This window comes from Saimiri boliviensis, chromosome 14, assembly GCF_048565385.1.
Source record: "Saimiri boliviensis isolate mSaiBol1 chromosome 14, mSaiBol1.pri, whole genome shotgun sequence".
Classification (NCBI taxonomy): domain Eukaryota; kingdom Metazoa; phylum Chordata; class Mammalia; order Primates; family Cebidae; genus Saimiri; species Saimiri boliviensis.
Window position 1 is genome coordinate 85,813,450 of NC_133462.1, and position 16,819 is coordinate 85,830,268.

The 16,819-nt window shown below is 43.9% G+C and overlaps 1 protein-coding gene across 15 annotated transcripts in view; it reads left to right on the forward strand.

Annotated features, from left to right (window-relative positions):
* Positions 1-16,594, forward strand: part of RYR2 (ryanodine receptor 2) — a 753,432-nt gene extending 736,838 nt beyond the window's left edge. For all 15 annotated transcript variants that reach the window (XM_074385363.1, XM_074385370.1, XM_074385367.1 and 12 more), the window contains 5 exons: positions 8,104-8,260; positions 10,659-10,723; positions 12,852-12,952; positions 13,842-13,893; positions 15,179-16,594. In XM_074385363.1, the coding sequence (XP_074241464.1) occupies positions 8,104-8,260; positions 10,659-10,723; positions 12,852-12,952; positions 13,842-13,893; positions 15,179-15,274 (471 nt within the window). In that variant the 3' untranslated portion in view covers positions 15,275-16,594. The remainder of the gene's footprint in view (positions 1-8,103; positions 8,261-10,658; positions 10,724-12,851; positions 12,953-13,841; positions 13,894-15,178) is intronic.
* The last annotated feature ends 225 nt before the right edge of the window (positions 16,595-16,819 follow it).

Genomic DNA, 16,819 nt, shown 5'->3' on the forward strand with positions numbered 1-16,819 from the left:
AGATAGTGATGTGGACACAGATCGAGTGCCTAATACCTCAGATCCATTTTGTCATCATAAGTTGGCATGACTGAGATGCAATCCGGACCTTTGGCACTCTTCTCTGATTAATTGCTGGACAAATAATTCATGCACCTTGCCTGGAGCTTCTTCCCCGATGGCCTTTCTGTCACCCCGACTTGGCCCACCTGCCCGCTTCTGAAAACCATCTCCTATCCTTCCTTTTGCTGCTTTTCTTGCACCACAGAGAAAAATTTATAATGCTTTTTTTTAACTTACAGCAACTGTAAGAAAACTGGATGCAGTGCAGTAACACTGACCCATGACTAGTGATGACATTCTGTTAGTCACTAACATGCAACGCTTTATCTCCTCCTCCCACACCTATTCATTCATTCCAGACCTAGGGCTGAGGACGGGTCAAGGATCCTTCATCTCTTCTCCCAGGCGCTGCCTTTAACATCAGCCATGTTCAGAGCCACTCTACCCTGTGACCCCGAAGGCAGGAGGGGAGTGGGAGACCAGGAAAGGCTACAAGGGACAAGGGAGGTGCAGAAGGTCCCAACGGCAGGGACACTGCCTATAGTGACTTCCAGGAAATTCAGTTCTAGGACCAACACCTGACAAAATTTCTAAATCTCACTGTCTCCCAGTCTCAGGGCAGAAAGTTTACTTAGGTCATTTATTCCTAAAAGGTAGGATGCTCAGAGAATTGCTAAAAATTAATTGAAAATTGGAATGATTTCAGATAGTGACATCCAGTGACCTGTGTCAGGTAGTAAGAACAATACGTGACTTGGGCTCTCCCTTTTATACCATAGCAAGACCCCGGCAACATCCTGGTCTCTCCTTTTATTATGCAGCCGTCATAGTTGACCCCATTCAGGTTGTAATCACAGTAGCCTTAGATGACTGCATTCTGAACCTCACTCTCGGTATGCATTTCCACTACTTTTGTTAGTTTTGCTTAAGCCTTCACCTGGTTGATTCTGCCCAATTTTATGGGGCATGAATACAGAAGACGGGGAAATTTGCCTCACGTACTGGTGAGGAAATATGGCCTGTTGATATTTTGAATGATGGACTTAACTAGGGCCTAGGTTTTCTTCAGTTTGAGGGATTTCTGTCTTCACGAGTGAGAGTATTTATGACCAGCTCTGTTGCAGGTTTTTATATCTCTACACATAGCAATAGACTTACTATATTGAATTTGACTGAGGTGAGTATATGTCTTAGATGTTTCCTCCCTGCAAGAGAAAACTCAGTTCCAAGACACCAGCAGCTTTTTCATCCCTAGCTCGTTCACAATGATGTGCTGCTGCCGGTCAGTCAAGCCAGACGGGAATCTGCACAGCATTGCACAAGCTCCTATCCCAGGGACTGTCCTTAAAAACCCCACATGGGGTCGGGCACGGTGGCTCACGCCTGTAATCCCAGCACTTTGGGAGGCCGAGGCGGATAAATCAAGAGGTCAGGAGTTCAAGACCAGCCTGACCTAGATGGTGAAACCCCATTTCTGCTAAAAATACAACAGTTAGCCGGGCGCCGTGGCAGGCGCCTATAATCCCAGCTACTCAGGAGGCTGAGGCAGGAGAATCGCTTGAACCCGGGTGGCAGAGGTTGCAGTGAGCTGAGATCACACCAGCGTACTCCAGCATGGGCAACAGAGTGAGACTCCGTCACAAAAACAAAAACAATTCCCACCTAAGAATGGAGGCCACATTACCTAGACTGATGTTTCAACTGGAGTGTCAGCCAAACGCTTGCTTTTCATTTCTTACTAGGGCTTGTGCATGGCCTTCTTAGAAAAGCCAACAACATTTCAAAATATAACTGATCACTTACAGCAGTGCGCTTTCAAAGCAGAGGCTTTTTAAAACCAGCCTGCCAGCCACAAAGCAGCATGCAATAGGAAACAGATTTAATTTCTTTTAGTTCTCAAAAGATAATCCTTTCTTTATGACAGCCCCTTAAACATTTCCTTTTCAGAGGGTGACGGCCATATTCTCTCTTGAGATATATTTTCCTCACTCATGTCACATTTTATTCGCTTCATCCCAAGTTTCCACTGTCTTTGTTGTTTCTGTGGATCTGAGAGAACATCTCAGGTTTTGCAAGTAGACAACTGGCCCTCCTGTTTTTCATAACTTACAGTAGGTGTCGCCGTAGCTGCAGCGTTACAGACTCAAGTCACACAGGGATTTTTTTTTTTTTTTTTTTTCAGATTATGATGTTTTGAGCCTGAGAATCTAATTAAACCAGCAGTATCCTGATAGAATTTGAACCTCCTCTATAAGAATGTAGGAGGGGAAAGTGAAAAATGATCTAAAGTCCAGGGTAAAAAGATGACTGTAGCTAGATAACCAGGGAGACTGCATAGGAGGGTGTTTATCTGACGGAGAGGGACCCCCTGAACCAGAGGCTGCCGGGAAGGTGTCAAGACCTATGCACTTTGGGGAAGATGGCTTTCCAGGTGATTAAGATCAAAAGTTCACTCCTAGGGAAATAAACTTGCTTAGGTTCTAAATTATCTCACTTAATTGCTGCCACTTATTTCACTCTTCCTTCCCAACAAATAATCTCTCCAATTCTCTCCAAATTTCTTCCCCCGCCCACCTTTTTTTTTTTTTTTTTTTTTTTTTGCCAAGATGAAGGTCTCATTAGCATCTTCACCAGCAGCTGACCCTCGGTGTTCCCTAAAGCCAATAGAAACTGTGATCGACCTCAGAATGACTCTGTTTAGGAGATGGGTGAGGGAGGGAAGGCGCAGAAGATAACATCCCGGCAATCACAACTTCCTCTTCTCCATTTTTGGAGGACCAGGCACCTTCCTTCCTCACTACTCAGATTGTGTGAAAGAAGTGTATCTTTTTGTCTCACAGAATTAAACAACTCTTTCCACCTGCAGCTCTCATGATCAGGTTTAGGCTGATTCTATGAAAAGAAAGGTGGATAAAAGCAGGCTCATTTGGTAGCTGAGAGCCTGCCAGCTGTGTGCTAATAGCTGTTCACCACGTACCTCCTATTCTAACACTGCAGCCAACTCTGTCCAATTGTCTAGGGTTGACCAGGTAGTACAGGACGAGGCTGAGAAAATCAGTATCAGAATCCCACAGGTGAACTGTACATTTATTCTTTTTAAATCTGTTAATTTACTAAGCCTACGTAAGCAAATGCACAAGGCTCTCTTTTTAGCATGACTAAGTCCACTATTGATCTCTGCCAGAATCCCTTCATCAAAATGCATAAAGCTGATGTAAAATGAAGGTGAGCAGTGAGGAAGGGTATCTCCAGGAAAGGTTGGTTAGATGGCTGACAAGAGATCTGCAAAGGAGGACACATTTTCTTTGGTAATTTAGCCTCATTCTGTGGTCCTGTCTTTGACATTACCTGTCTAGAAAATACAAGTGAATCATTCTTTTGGGGACAGACTCACATTAACCAGTATTACATAAGTCTGATGTATGAGTCAGAATACCAACATGCTACTCATTAAGAGTTAATGCAACAAGTTGGCACATTCTTTTCCCAGACAAAAGCCTGTATGAGAAGCCAAATTATAACCCAAGACCCAAAGACTCCCAAGTGCAAGACCCAGAGTCTTGGTCAGCAGGAATCACCAAGTGGAACTGATGGATGATCAGTTCATCCGTCAGTTGCTGGATAATCTTAGTCACTAGTACTGTCATACACAGTTCCCCAAACAAGCAGGATGGAGAGCTAGGACATTCCAAGACTTGGACCAGGAACTTCACAGTCCACCATGGTTGGCTCACTGTGGGGACTGAAATGGGGACCCAAGGGACCAGAACTTGACACGGAGGAGTACCAGTCCAGAGCCAGGTACACTATCCAAATTGAGGCCAGAAATCCCCGGAGTGGGGGCTTCCAAGCGCAAAGCTACTTGTGAAGTCAGGGAAACATGGGCAACAGGAAAGATGGTCTAACCAAAGGCAAAAGAAGCTGCGTTAACCACTCTTTAAATACATATGAAGACACAGATTTGGAGAAAGGCAATCCAGGCTGGGTGCAGTGGCTCACGCCTGTAATCCCAGCACTTTAGGAGGCTAAGCAGGCACATCACCTGAGGTCAGGAGTTTGAGACCAGCCTGGCCAACATAGTGAAACCCCATCTCTACTAAAAATACAAAATTAGCTGGGCGTGGTGGCACATGCCTATAATCCCAGCTATGCAGGAGGCTGAGACAGGAGAACCACTTGAACCCAGGAGGTAGAGGCTGCAGTTAGCCAAGAATACACCATTGCACTTCAGCCTGGGAGACACAGCAAGAATCCATCTCAAACAGACAAACAAAAAAGCACCAATTCTTAATAACAATAAGAAATGTGTGGTAAAACAAATTCAAACAGTATGCCTGAGTATATGTTGAAAATAGTTTCCTCCTCTCACAGATTCACTATTATCAGTTTCAAGCACTAAGTTTTGAGAAACTACAGCAGTGGCCCCAGAACTTTTTTTTTTTTTAAGTGATCGTTTGTAAGATTTTACCTCCAGGGATTGATTCAGTAGGTAGTACCAGGAATCCAGAATGTTGCCAGGTCCAAGAGACTCTGATATGAGGTTAGGCTTAGACACCATCAGCCTAATCCAGCTCTAAGGATCTCCTGGCCTCTTTGCAAAAGAGGCCCCTAACCTGGGCTCCAGACCAGACCTTGGGTGGACACTGGCCGAGCTGGCCTTATAATGTTCTTTATTGTGTGCCAGGCTGAGTCTACGACCATACTACCCTGAACCTGCCCAATCTCGTCTTTATATGCCAGGCTGATAAAACTTTTCCAAATGACACATTATTTCTTTTCCCTAAATTCCAGCCATCTAACCCAGGAGACTTTTTCTCCTCTGCATCTATCAGATCCATCAGCTGTTGAACTCATGGTTGAAGTATGAGCATTTCGGTAGTACCTTTTTGGGTGATCTTTGCCTACACATTGTGGGTTTTTGTTTTTGTTTTTTGTTTTTTTTTTTTTGATAGAGTCTTGCTCTGCTGCCAGGCTGGAGTGCAGTGGCGTGATCTTGGCTTACTGCAACCTCCATCTCCAAGGTCCAAGCGATTCTCCTGCCTCTGCCTCCGTGTAGCCAGGACTACAGGCATGCACCACCATGTCCAGCTAACTTTTATATTTTTAGTAGCGACAGGGTTTCACCATTTTGGCCAGGATGGTCTTGATCTCTTGACCAAATGATCCGCCCACCTCTGCCTCCCAAAGTGCTGGGATTACAGGTGTGAGCCACTGCGCCCATCCCACATTATGCTTTTTAAAGTGTCCTGAGAATGTGAGATCTGTGAGCTGAGGCAGTGAAGGCTCCATAAGAACAGCTGGTCTCACTCCTCATTCATCTCACAAATTATTTGAGGGCCTATCACGTGCTGGACATTATTTTAGGCACTGGCAACAGAGTAATAACCAAAGTATTTCTTGCTGGAATGCAGTCAATCCTAGTGGAATGAGACAGACAACACAAAATAAGCAAGCTGGATATCCAAGTGTGGAATTCAAGGAAAAGATCCAGGCTGGAAATAGAAATGAGTGCGATTGGCACAGAAATGACACTTAAAGCCAGGAAACTGGGCAAGTTCCCCCAAGGGAGTGTCCTAGAAAGAAAAAGTTCAAAGAACCCAGTGCTAGGGCCTTTGCTCATGAAGCTGCAAGGAGATGAGGAAGACTTGGCCAGGGAGACTAAGAAGCAATGGCCAGCAATGGCCAGCAACGAAGAGCAGCAGAGGACTGTGGTGTTTCTGTGTTAAGGCCTTTGTCCCCTTCAATATGGTCAGCAGCAACTAACTAAGTTTGGAAGTGATGGGTGATGCATCTGTTGAGTAACGTAGGGTGTCTGGAACAATCTAAGAAAATCTCAGAGGAAGGATCATTAATCTAGGCCCTACAGGATGAGTAGGAATGGGATGAGAATGGAAAAAGATATTCTAAGAGAAGGAGGATATATGCGCAAAGATTTGGAATCAGGAACAACTTCATTTGGCGGAGGTATGAGGAGAGCCGAGAGGGAGGTTCTTGGGAAAGGTGCGTGTGGCTAAATTCAAGGGCCTGAAAATGGAATTTGGACTTAGCTTAAATGATAAAATCTTGGAGGCTCCAAGCCAGTGACTCCCAGTCCAGCATGACCTTACTGCTCACCTCCCCCCTCCAGCACCCCCAGGACACTTGGTATCTGAAGATGCCTTTTATTGTCACTATGAGGTAGGGTGCTGTTGGTATCCAGGGGGTAGCAACCCAGGGATCTTTTAAAAGTATCATACAATGCACAGAGTAGCCCCTGCCCAAAGAATTATCCAGCCAAAAATGTCATTGGTGCTGAGGCTGAGGACACCACCCCAAAATGCACTTTAGTGAACCCCTCCTTTGCCAGCACTGGGCACAGGCAGCGTACTTGTTGGTTGCTTTGATGTTTTAGGGCAGGGGTCCCCAAACTTTTTACACGGGACCAGTTCACTGTCCCTCAGACTGTTGGAGGGCTGGACTATGCAAGGTGTGACACATTTCACAGCCAGTGCTGCGCCTCCACTATCCCAGACAGCGGTATACAGTGTCACAGGCCCAGCACCGCCTCCAGTGCTGTATACAGGGATGGTGGTGATCAGCCTGTGACACTCTGTATACAGCATCCTGGACATCTGCAGCAGCAGTGGTCCTCTTCTGTGGGAAGCCCACTGCTGCATGTTTCCCCTATTATAAGACACCTCCTAAAAATAAGACAGCCCCTGTCTTTTGGGGGTAAAATTAATATAAGACAGGGTCTTATAATAGGGGAAACATGGTGTGTAGTAATGTGGGGGGAGACTTTTGGGCAAAGGGAGGTTATGGGGCCATTAGGTTGTTGGACATTTGGGGGAGTATGGGGGCCATGGTACTGTGTAGTAATGGTTATAGTGCTTTGCCTTTCTTCCTACTTCTGCTGTTATTTCACACTGCTTCCGGTGATGTGGGGTGCCGCAGCCACAGTCATATGACGCGCTTCCGGAGCCGTGACGCGTGCGTCCCGCGTCACCAGAAGTAGTACCGTACGTGAGCAATGCCATGCTTTGCGGCGCCGCCACATACAGTACTCCAGGAGCACAGGATGCGGATGCATCCTCTGCTCCTCTCGCTGACCACCAATGGAAGAGGTGCCCCTTCCTGAAGTGCGGTGGGGCCGGATAAATGGCCTCAGGGGGCCGCAGTTTGGGGACCCCTGTTTTAGGGTTTAAACAATAAGATGCTATTTCCTCCTTGGGTCTCATCTCTTTTTTATTCTAGATATTAAAGTAGAAAAGAATTTCAGCATCACATTTCACATATACTAGGGGAAGGAGGGTGTTAGTACATTTTCTTCTAGTTTAATTTCCAAGATTCCATCTTACTATATATCGGGCTTTTACCTCACCTTTCCAATGTCTGCTTTGTCCAAAATAATTGAATACAATATAGTTGTATGTCCCTTAATATGTTCATAATACGACTACGTCCTTACCCAGCTGGTTCGGAGCCAAGATACAAGTGAAGAATTTTCCGTTTTCTCCAGAGAGAGAAAGTGCTAAGCATAGTAGGCAGTATACACTTTTGTTTAAAAGACAGCAGCATGCAAAAGCCAAGTGTTTGCTTCACAACTACAAATATTCAAACAAAAAGAGGCAATTTAGAATGCAAAGATTCTCATTTCCAGAATGAGGATTAGGAACTACAGAGAGAACTCAGTTTTGTTGAGTATAAAAATGGATAATGTTGGCCGGGCACAGTGGCTCACGCCTGTAATTGCGGCACTTTGGGAGGCCAAGGTGAGGAGATCACCTGAGGTCAGGAGTTTGAAACCAGCCTGACCAACATGGTGAAACCCTGTCACTGCTAAAAACACAAAAATTAGCCGGGCATGGTGGCGGGCACCTGTAATCCCAGTTACTCAGGAGGCTGAGGCAGGAGAATCACTTGAACCCAGAAGGCAGAGGTTGCGGTGAGCCGAGATCGCGCCATTGCACTCCAGCCTGGGCAACAAGAGCAAGACTCTGTCTCAATTAAAAAAAAAAAAGAAAGAAAGAAAAGAAAGTGGGGAATCTCCCTCCAGGAAGTGATAGCATGTCTCTTTTCCAGTGCTATATGTTCCACATGTATGTTGGAGTTCGCGCTGGAGGAGGGATCGGGGACGAAATTGAAGACCCAGCAGGAGACGAATATGAGATCTATCGGATCATCTTTGACATCACTTTCTTCTTCTTTGTTATTGTCATTCTCTTGGCCATAATACAAGGCAAGTATCATCCTCACTGAAGCTGAGGAACATTTAGAATTTGAGCCGTATGTCGCTGAAGTTAATAATCAAGGTAGGGTAATCATGTCAAGCAGTTTTCTGGCAAAGCCAAATCAGACTTTTCCTTTGAGTATTTCTTCATCACACAATTGACAGGGGGAAATAAAAGCAGCATGGAACCCTGGTATGACGGGATGATACCATTTTATTTTGTCCTTTTCAAATAAGATAATGGAAAGGGCACTTTCCTTGGCTTTATTCCCACCCCTGGGTTTCAGACTCATGAACCCCAGCTTTACTAGGGTGGGTAAGCCATTTAACCCTTTAAACTTCTAAGCCAGTTGGGCATAGTGGCTCATGCCAGTAATCCCAGCACTTTGGGAGGCTGAGGGGGTGGATCACTTGAAGTCAGGAGTTTGAGACCAGCCTGATCAACATGGTGAAACCCTGTCTCTACTAAAAATACAAAATTAGTCGGATGTGGTGTTGCACACCTATAATCCCAGCTAACTGGGAGGCTGAGGCAGGAGAATCACTTGAACTCGGAAGGCAGAGGTTGAAGTGAGCCAAGATTGCACCACTGCACTCCAGCCTGGGCAACAGGAGGGAAACTCCATCTCAACAACAACAACAACAACAACAACAACAACAACAACAACAACAGCTTCCAAGTCCTCTGGTTGTTGAGGTTTTAAAAAATGACATACAGGCCAGGCATGGTGGCTGACACCTGTAATCCCAACACTTTGGGAAACCAAGGTGGGTGAATCACTTGAGGTCAGGGGTTTAAGACCAGCCTGGCCAACATGGCAAGACCTCATCTCCACTGAAAATACAAAAATTAGCTGGGTGTGGCGGTGCGTGCCTGTAATCCCAGCTACCCAGGAGGCTGAGGCAGGAGAATCCGTTGAACCCAGGAGGAGGAAGTTGCAGTCAGCTGAGAGTGCACCATTGCACTTCAGCCTGGGTAACAAGAACGAGACCCTGTCTCAAAAAAAGAAAACAGAAAAGACATACCATTCAAGTACCCAGTGTAATACCTGATGCACAGTCAGTGCCTTATAAATAATCATAAAGCTACTAATGGTATCATTGATGAGTACCTATTATCTGATGGGCACATGTATTTACTAATTTTACATTTCAACAACGTTATGAGAATGGTGCTTTTATCTTATGTGTGAAGTCACTGAGCCACAGTAAGTCTAAGGAACTTGGCCAAAGTGCACAGCTGGAGAGGGCTGGGTCTGGAATCCATCCATCCCCAGGCAGTCTGGTCCAGAGCCCTGGAAACCACAGTGCTGTGTTGACCCACTAGTTCTTCCTTTTACTTCCTGGCAACTTGGAGTGTGGCATTCTCCTCTTTCAGAAAAATCATGTTATCTTTTCTGCTTAACATAGTTATCCTGGCTTGAATTAAATATCTATAAATGTGACAATCTCTTTTAAGTTCCACAGACATCAAATGACACTATTTTTTAGTTATGTGCTGTGGACAAGTTTAAGGGACTCATAATTCATTGTGCCCTTATCGAGTGTAAAAATAACGTTTTATAAGAGGGCAAAGTTATGAAATAACTTGGAAGAAAGTGTGAAGCCAGTGGGTCACAGGAGGGAAAAAGAGCTGAAAAGAAACAACCCAATACAGTGTTTCTGATTACCACAATCAATGAAATTACAGTAAGCTTACTTATAAGGGACTTGTGAAACGTGTAATTTGAGGCTCAGCACCATGGCTCATGCCTGTAATCCTACCACTTTGGGAAGCTGTGGCAAAAGGATTGCTTGAGCTCAGGAGTTCGAGACCAGCCTGGACAACATGACAAAACCCTGTCTTTACAAACAAGGAAGTTAGCAGGGTGTGGTGGGGTGCACCTGTAGTCCCAGCTACTTGGGAAGCTGAAACAGGAGGATCGCTTGAGCCCAGGAGGTTGAGGCTGCAGTGAGCTGTGATCGAACCACTGAACTCCAGCCTGGGCGATAAACTATCTCCAAAAACTGTCTTGAGGCAAATTTCTTAGTTTAAGTGGTAATGTTTTATGTCCACATTAGTACTTGAAAAACCTTTTTAGTAGAGTTTTCTGTACTTATAAATCTCAGCTGCTCTGTTTCAGCATGAAGTAGGTAACAATATAACATCTGTCTATACCAAGTAAACAAAAGGTTTCTCCTACTGTCACTTCATTTTAAAACACTCTTTCAGTGAGCGTATGCCCCCAAAGTGAGAACACCAGCTCCCTCTTCCTAGGAGTGTCGGATATGTGATCAGGTTTACCACGTTCTGAACATTTTCCAAGATAGTTGTACATTTCCCCTTTCCCCGGAGGATTAGCCAAGGAACTGTGAATTATTGTTCATTGCTTGATAAAGATTAAATTGTGTTTTTATTTAACTCCAGGTCTTATTATTGATGCTTTTGGAGAACTAAGAGATCAACAGGAACAAGTCAAAGAAGATATGGAGGTAAGCGTCTACAGGCATGACTCAGCTTTTTTGCCCTCTTGGGCACTCATTTTCCTCACTGCCTTTATCAAGAGAATCATGAATGTGGGAAGAGGAAGGGAAAGAGGGCACCACCTGTGGTTTCACTGGCCTGTTTTCCATTCAGGCAGTACATAGAGTTGCATAGCGTGGGAGGCTGAAACTGGTGGACCCCACGTGCATGTAAACAGCAATAGGGACAGCATCCTGTCCCTCCAGAAGTGGGGAGACTATTCATTCAATACCAAAGATTCAATGACAAGTAAATAGATGATTACAGGGCAATGTGGTGAGTCCTTTATGGGAGTAAAGTCCTGGGTGCTGAAGTCTGTAGGCTGGTATCTGATTCACTCCTAGATGGTCAGGGAACTTCCTAGAAGGAATGTCTGCGCCGAGGCCTGAAGACTGTGCAAGACTGTGGACTTTGATAGGGAGAGAGGAGGACAGTTTGGGCAACCTCCCTATCCCCTTTTTCTACACCACATGCATCTCCAGGGATACCACTCACAATGGGGTCTATGAGAACGTCACCACCTGAAATTATATCCCAAGACTGATTTTAGAGGACTTGATGCACAGGTTTTTTTCCTTAGCAGCCTCAGTGCTACCAGATGCAGATTAAATTCTGATGAGGCGGCTGGAGAGGAAGACCAGTGAATGAAGCACCTAATCACTCATTTGAGAAATTTACAGTTTAATATATGGGCTGTGGGAAACATGAACAGGGTTTTCAGCAGGGCAGCCAGGTGATCAGATTTGCATTTTAGAAAGATAACTATGGTTTAACATATGAGGCATGAACTAGAAACTGGCAAGAACAGGGGCAGGGAAGTGGGCCGTCAGCATTTCGCAGGTGGGAGATTATGAAGCTTTTGCTAAAGAAGTGTCCCTTGGGAGTTGGCCAAGTACTGCCTAAATCCGTCTAGTTCCTGCATCCTCCGTGAGGAACTTGGTCATTGGCCGGATGCAGAGGATAGAGCAAGCAAGGGGATATCCAGGTTTCGGGGATGAGCCACCAGATGGATGTGGCACAGTTAGCTAACACAGGTAACCCAGGGGAAGAACAGGTTCATTGATAAAGCTGGTGGGTGTGGTTTGAGCCAGTTCAATTTAAGAGACATCACTGTAGTGGTATGAAGACCTGACTGACTGTTCTCCCAAATTCCTCAGTGTGGCCTATCAGCTGTCAGCCGTCATGGATCAGCAACGCAGGAAGAACTACACACACTATTATAATCAATCACCTTGACTGTAGTCCCTAAAATACAAGGCCTCAAACATGCTTCAGATGGCATTAAACAGCTTACACCTGGCAGGGAAAGATGAGCACTCGGCACATGAGACAATAATTATTGAATACATTTGAATGGACACATGGGCAATTCTATTAATACAACGGAGGGTCTCCTTCTCCTTGGGTTTTGTGGACCAGGCCTGCCTGTACGCGGCAGATGTAAGCAGGTGCCTTTCTATAGGCTGCATGAGGAGAGGGGTGGTCCAGTGAAGGTGGAAGCAAAAGGAACAGGCACCTGGTTCCTAGAGGAGAAAGTTGTTCTCTGTACACATCCACTGGTTAATTCTGTACCTAGCACAGCACCTGGTGGACCCTCGCTAAATTGTAGATGGGATGCCTCATAGCTTGGTATTGGATTTGGCCTTTTCTAAAGGAAAGCAGTCTGTACCTTTCCCTGCTTGGTCATCAGATTTTGTTTGGGTGGGTGCTAAGTTCGCAGTTTGAGTTGAGGACAAGTTAATCCTGCTAGGATAACTGTAGTCAATACCATGAATAGGAGTCGATCACCAAGCTTGGACATTTTCACCTAGGCTAGAGAAAATAAGGAAGAGATGTTGCTTTTCAGCCATCATCATCCTCTTGTTCCCTGTCTGCGTCTGCTCCTTCTTGCTACTGGTACCTGTGTCATTTGAGCCAACACCAAGACAGAGTTACAGCGACAGTTCCATCTATATTCGTGGGTGTGGCACACAACCTCCCCGTGATGGTCTTTGATGTGTATTGAGTCAACCAAATAGCTGTCCCTACATGGCCAGTTGTGTTTTCCTTTTGTTTTGCTTTCTGAACTCTGACGTGAATATTTTTTTGGTTTTCTAGACCAAATGCTTCATCTGCGGGATAGGCAACGATTACTTCGACACTGTACCACATGGCTTTGAAACCCACACTTTACAGGAGCACAACTTGGCTAATTACTTGTGAGTGTGCCCGTTTAAGAATGTTTCACCTCTCCCTGCAGCCACCGCCAGTTCCCACCCATCTAAGAACAGAGAGGAGTTTTCCCCCTTTTTAAGAAACAATTGCTGAAGATACTTCAAGAAAAAGACCAACAGCTAATGGCTCTCTTTCCCGCTGGAGTAGGTTGACTAAAGAGGTTAAATTCCCGCTCTTCACATGAATGATACTTTCTAGAACTTGAAATGAAGAGGTGGACAGGGAGGAAGGAGCAGAGTCACTGTGGAAATCTTGGTCATGTTTCTCATTTCAGATAGGAATTCTCAGACTGCTTCCTAGGGAGGTGCGAGTCTTCATTTTTCTTCTTATAGATCTTACAGAGGACTTACAGATCTCATCAGGCACTGAGGGATAGCTACTTAAAAGCTGCATTTAAAAATATATTAATACATAGAAATCTTCCCATTACTCAAGATTAGCCCAGACTATTGTTTGGTAAAATGCTATTCTTACTGATTTTCTGGCCCAATTTCAGTATCAAACAGAAGAAACACTGAGTAGTATTGTAGGGGAAAAAAATTGGTTTAACTATACTCAGTGGAACTTCATCGGTAAATTAAAACTTCTCCTTAAGCTAGTTTTCAGTTCTAATTCATCAGTGTTGATTTGATTCTGACCGGTGTATATATTCCTAACTTGAAGGCTCCAGGGTAAAATAGCATCAGATCAGAAAAGTCAGGTCAACAACAGCCTTCCCTCTTTCTGGTACACTGTAATTTTTTCAAATATTTGCACATGGTGTTTTCTCTGCACTGGCCATATTCAATGCAACGTAACAATATATCTAAATATGCCCATTTACCCTAGTATTTCCATACAGTTCGTTTCTGATCAGTTTCTCTGTATCTGTAGGTTTTTTCTGATGTATCTTATAAACAAAGATGAAACAGAACACACAGGACAGGTAGGTAAATTATGAATATATGTCATCTTCTGAAAGAAATGAGAAGCCCTAAATGTCAGAACAAAATGTGTGCATTAAACAGCAAGGGATAGAATTGCTTTCAGATATTAGTTATCTTGATATAAAGTTCCTGTTATGTTGGATGAGTATGGAAAAACATTGCCTTTGTTAAAGTAAAATTCTATACTAATTTTACTTAAGACAATAAGCTTTTATTAACTGAAAATGCTGGATTTGAGTTTTGAATTCCATTATTTTAAAAATAGAGTGTTCTTAAGCCGGGCACAGTGGCTCATACCTTGTGATCCCAGCACTTTGGGAGGCTGAGCTGGGCAGATCACGAGGTCAGGAGGTTGAGACCATCCTAGCTAACATGGTGAAACCCCATCTCTACCAAAAATACAAAAAGTTAGCCGGGTATGGTGGCACATGCCTGTAGTCACAGCTACTCAGGAGGCTGAGGCAGGAAAATTACTCAAACTTGGGAGGTGGAGGTTGCAGTGAGCCGAGATCACTCCAGCCTGGGTGGTAGAGTGAGACTCTCTCAAAAAAAAAAAAAAAAAAATATTCTTAATTATTATATAATATCCTTGATTGTTTAATCAGATAGCAGATGATTTTCAATGAACTTCAAATTATTATGTACAAGACATATTAAATGTATAAAGTATTTAAAGCTATTTGAAATTTCTCTACCAAGTGCAAAGATTGTTAGTTTGAATTTGAAGGCTACAATATTTTGAAAGCCCTCAAAAGCATACACACACACACACACACACATATACACATATATGTATATATTTTTTTGAGACAAAGTCTTGCTGTTTTGCCCAGGCTGGAGTTAAGTGGTACGATCAGGGCTTCCTACGGTCTTGACTTCCTGGGCTCAAGAAATTCTCCTGTTTCAACCCCACAAGTACCTGGGACTACAGGTGTGTACCACCACACCTGGCTTTTTTCTTTTAATACAGACAAGGTCTCGTTATGTTGCCCAGGCTGGTCTCGAATGCCTAAGCTCAAGCGATCCTCCCATCTCAGCCTCCCAAAGTGCTGTGATTACAGGCCTGAGCCAGTGTACCCAGCCAACATATTTTTAAAAATTATTATATTACGATCAGGATGATGATTATTATGAGAAATTAATAAGGTCTGGTATAGGTACCATCTAAATGAATGTGGGCTTTTCCGTGACATGTGATACAGGTAACAGAAATGAGTTTCTACCTTACGTTTTGTTAGCGCACACTTTGGGGAAGATGTGAATACATTTCCTTTACTTTCACAGGAGTCTTACGTCTGGAAGATGTATCAAGAAAGGTGTTGGGAATTCTTCCCAGCAGGGGATTGTTTCCGGAAACAGTATGAAGACCAGCTAAATTAAACTCAGACCCCAATCACCTCTACAAACCAAAACCCCACCCCTCTTTCTCCCTCTCTCAATCTCTCTGCTCTCTTGGAAACATTTGGCTGATTTTGTGAATTGCCAGCATTGTGTGTTTCCTGGGAGCATCGAAGCCGTTTCAAATGGAAGACCTGTACCCCCCCGCACACCTTCTGTATTTTCTTTGAGACTAAAGACTGAAGAATAATCTAAATTCATACTCAGACAAAAAAGGAACTCTGGAAAGAAAACCATTCTGGACACTGTCATAACACACATAGACAGATTTTCTTCTGAGACTCCTGGAGTCTCTTCGAGCTACGGGACCTTCACAGAGACGCGTGGCAGCCACACTCACCCGGCCTCTTTATTTCGCCATCCTGGAAGGAAACTGTCTAATGGTCACAGAGCACTGTAGCACTTAACAGATTGCCGTGGACACCAGTTGCGAAGGGAAATAGTGCCTTACTATATGTGGGTTGAGCTATGCAGAAGATACGTGCATGACAAAGCATCTTTATTTTCTTTATGTCGACCTTTCTTTTCTTAGATTGATTTTGTGAGGTTTTTTTCTTTATTCTTTTCTTTGGTGGGGGAGGGTAAGAAAAGCAGTTTGCACCTCAAAACAAAAAACAACAAACAAAAAAACACGGGTGGTGTGTCTCAGGATGAAAGGAGGCTCTTCTCATTCAGCTAAATTCACATTTGCCCTACCATACGCTCTGCTATTATTTTGGTAATGCTCCAATGCAACATTGCAACTTTATGAAATCTTTGTATGAAAACAAAAGACTGCAAAAAATACACTTTCAAAAGAAACCATTCATTGCATGTTTATTATGCAAGTTTAAATGAACACAGAAAACCTTCAGAAACAAGTTGATCAATGTGAGAGAAACTTCATAATTATATTCATAGTAATAAAGTGTCGTGGGCTTAATTGTATATCTGGAGCCAGTGTCATCCACCAACAGTGTGATAGGTTATGAACTTGACCGTAGTTTTGGGTTTTTCTCGTTCAGCCACCTGTGATCAGTTTTGTTGATTAAGGACTTTCTTGTCAGGCCATTTTTTTAATATCAAAGCTGAAGCAATAGCCAGTCAGGGATTTCATCAGTTGCATCACAAAACGGATGATCATCACATCACTCCATTGTTTCCATTCTGAGTCCTTTTAAATGTAATGCTAATCTTTACAATTAAAAAGTCAGATTCAGAATGGAAACAAGGTCATTTTGCAAACATTGGAGCTCTTTTATTACAAGTCTGCTTGTTAATTTTAGAATTGTAAAACCGCTCTGATTAAACTATTTAACTAACTTTCTCATCCTCTTCTTTCTCCGTTTAACTTATGACTGGGACTCAGAAAACTTAGAGCTTGTAAGTTGAGGTGGATAGAGGACAATCCCAAACACAACACTGAAACCTGTAACGCTGTCAGATTTCCTGGTAGCTCTAAGTCTGTTGTATATATGATGGTGGGACCTCAGAGTCACCAGGCACCTGGCCTACCCCCTTTCCCTGTTATGTGGTTCAGCCAGACCG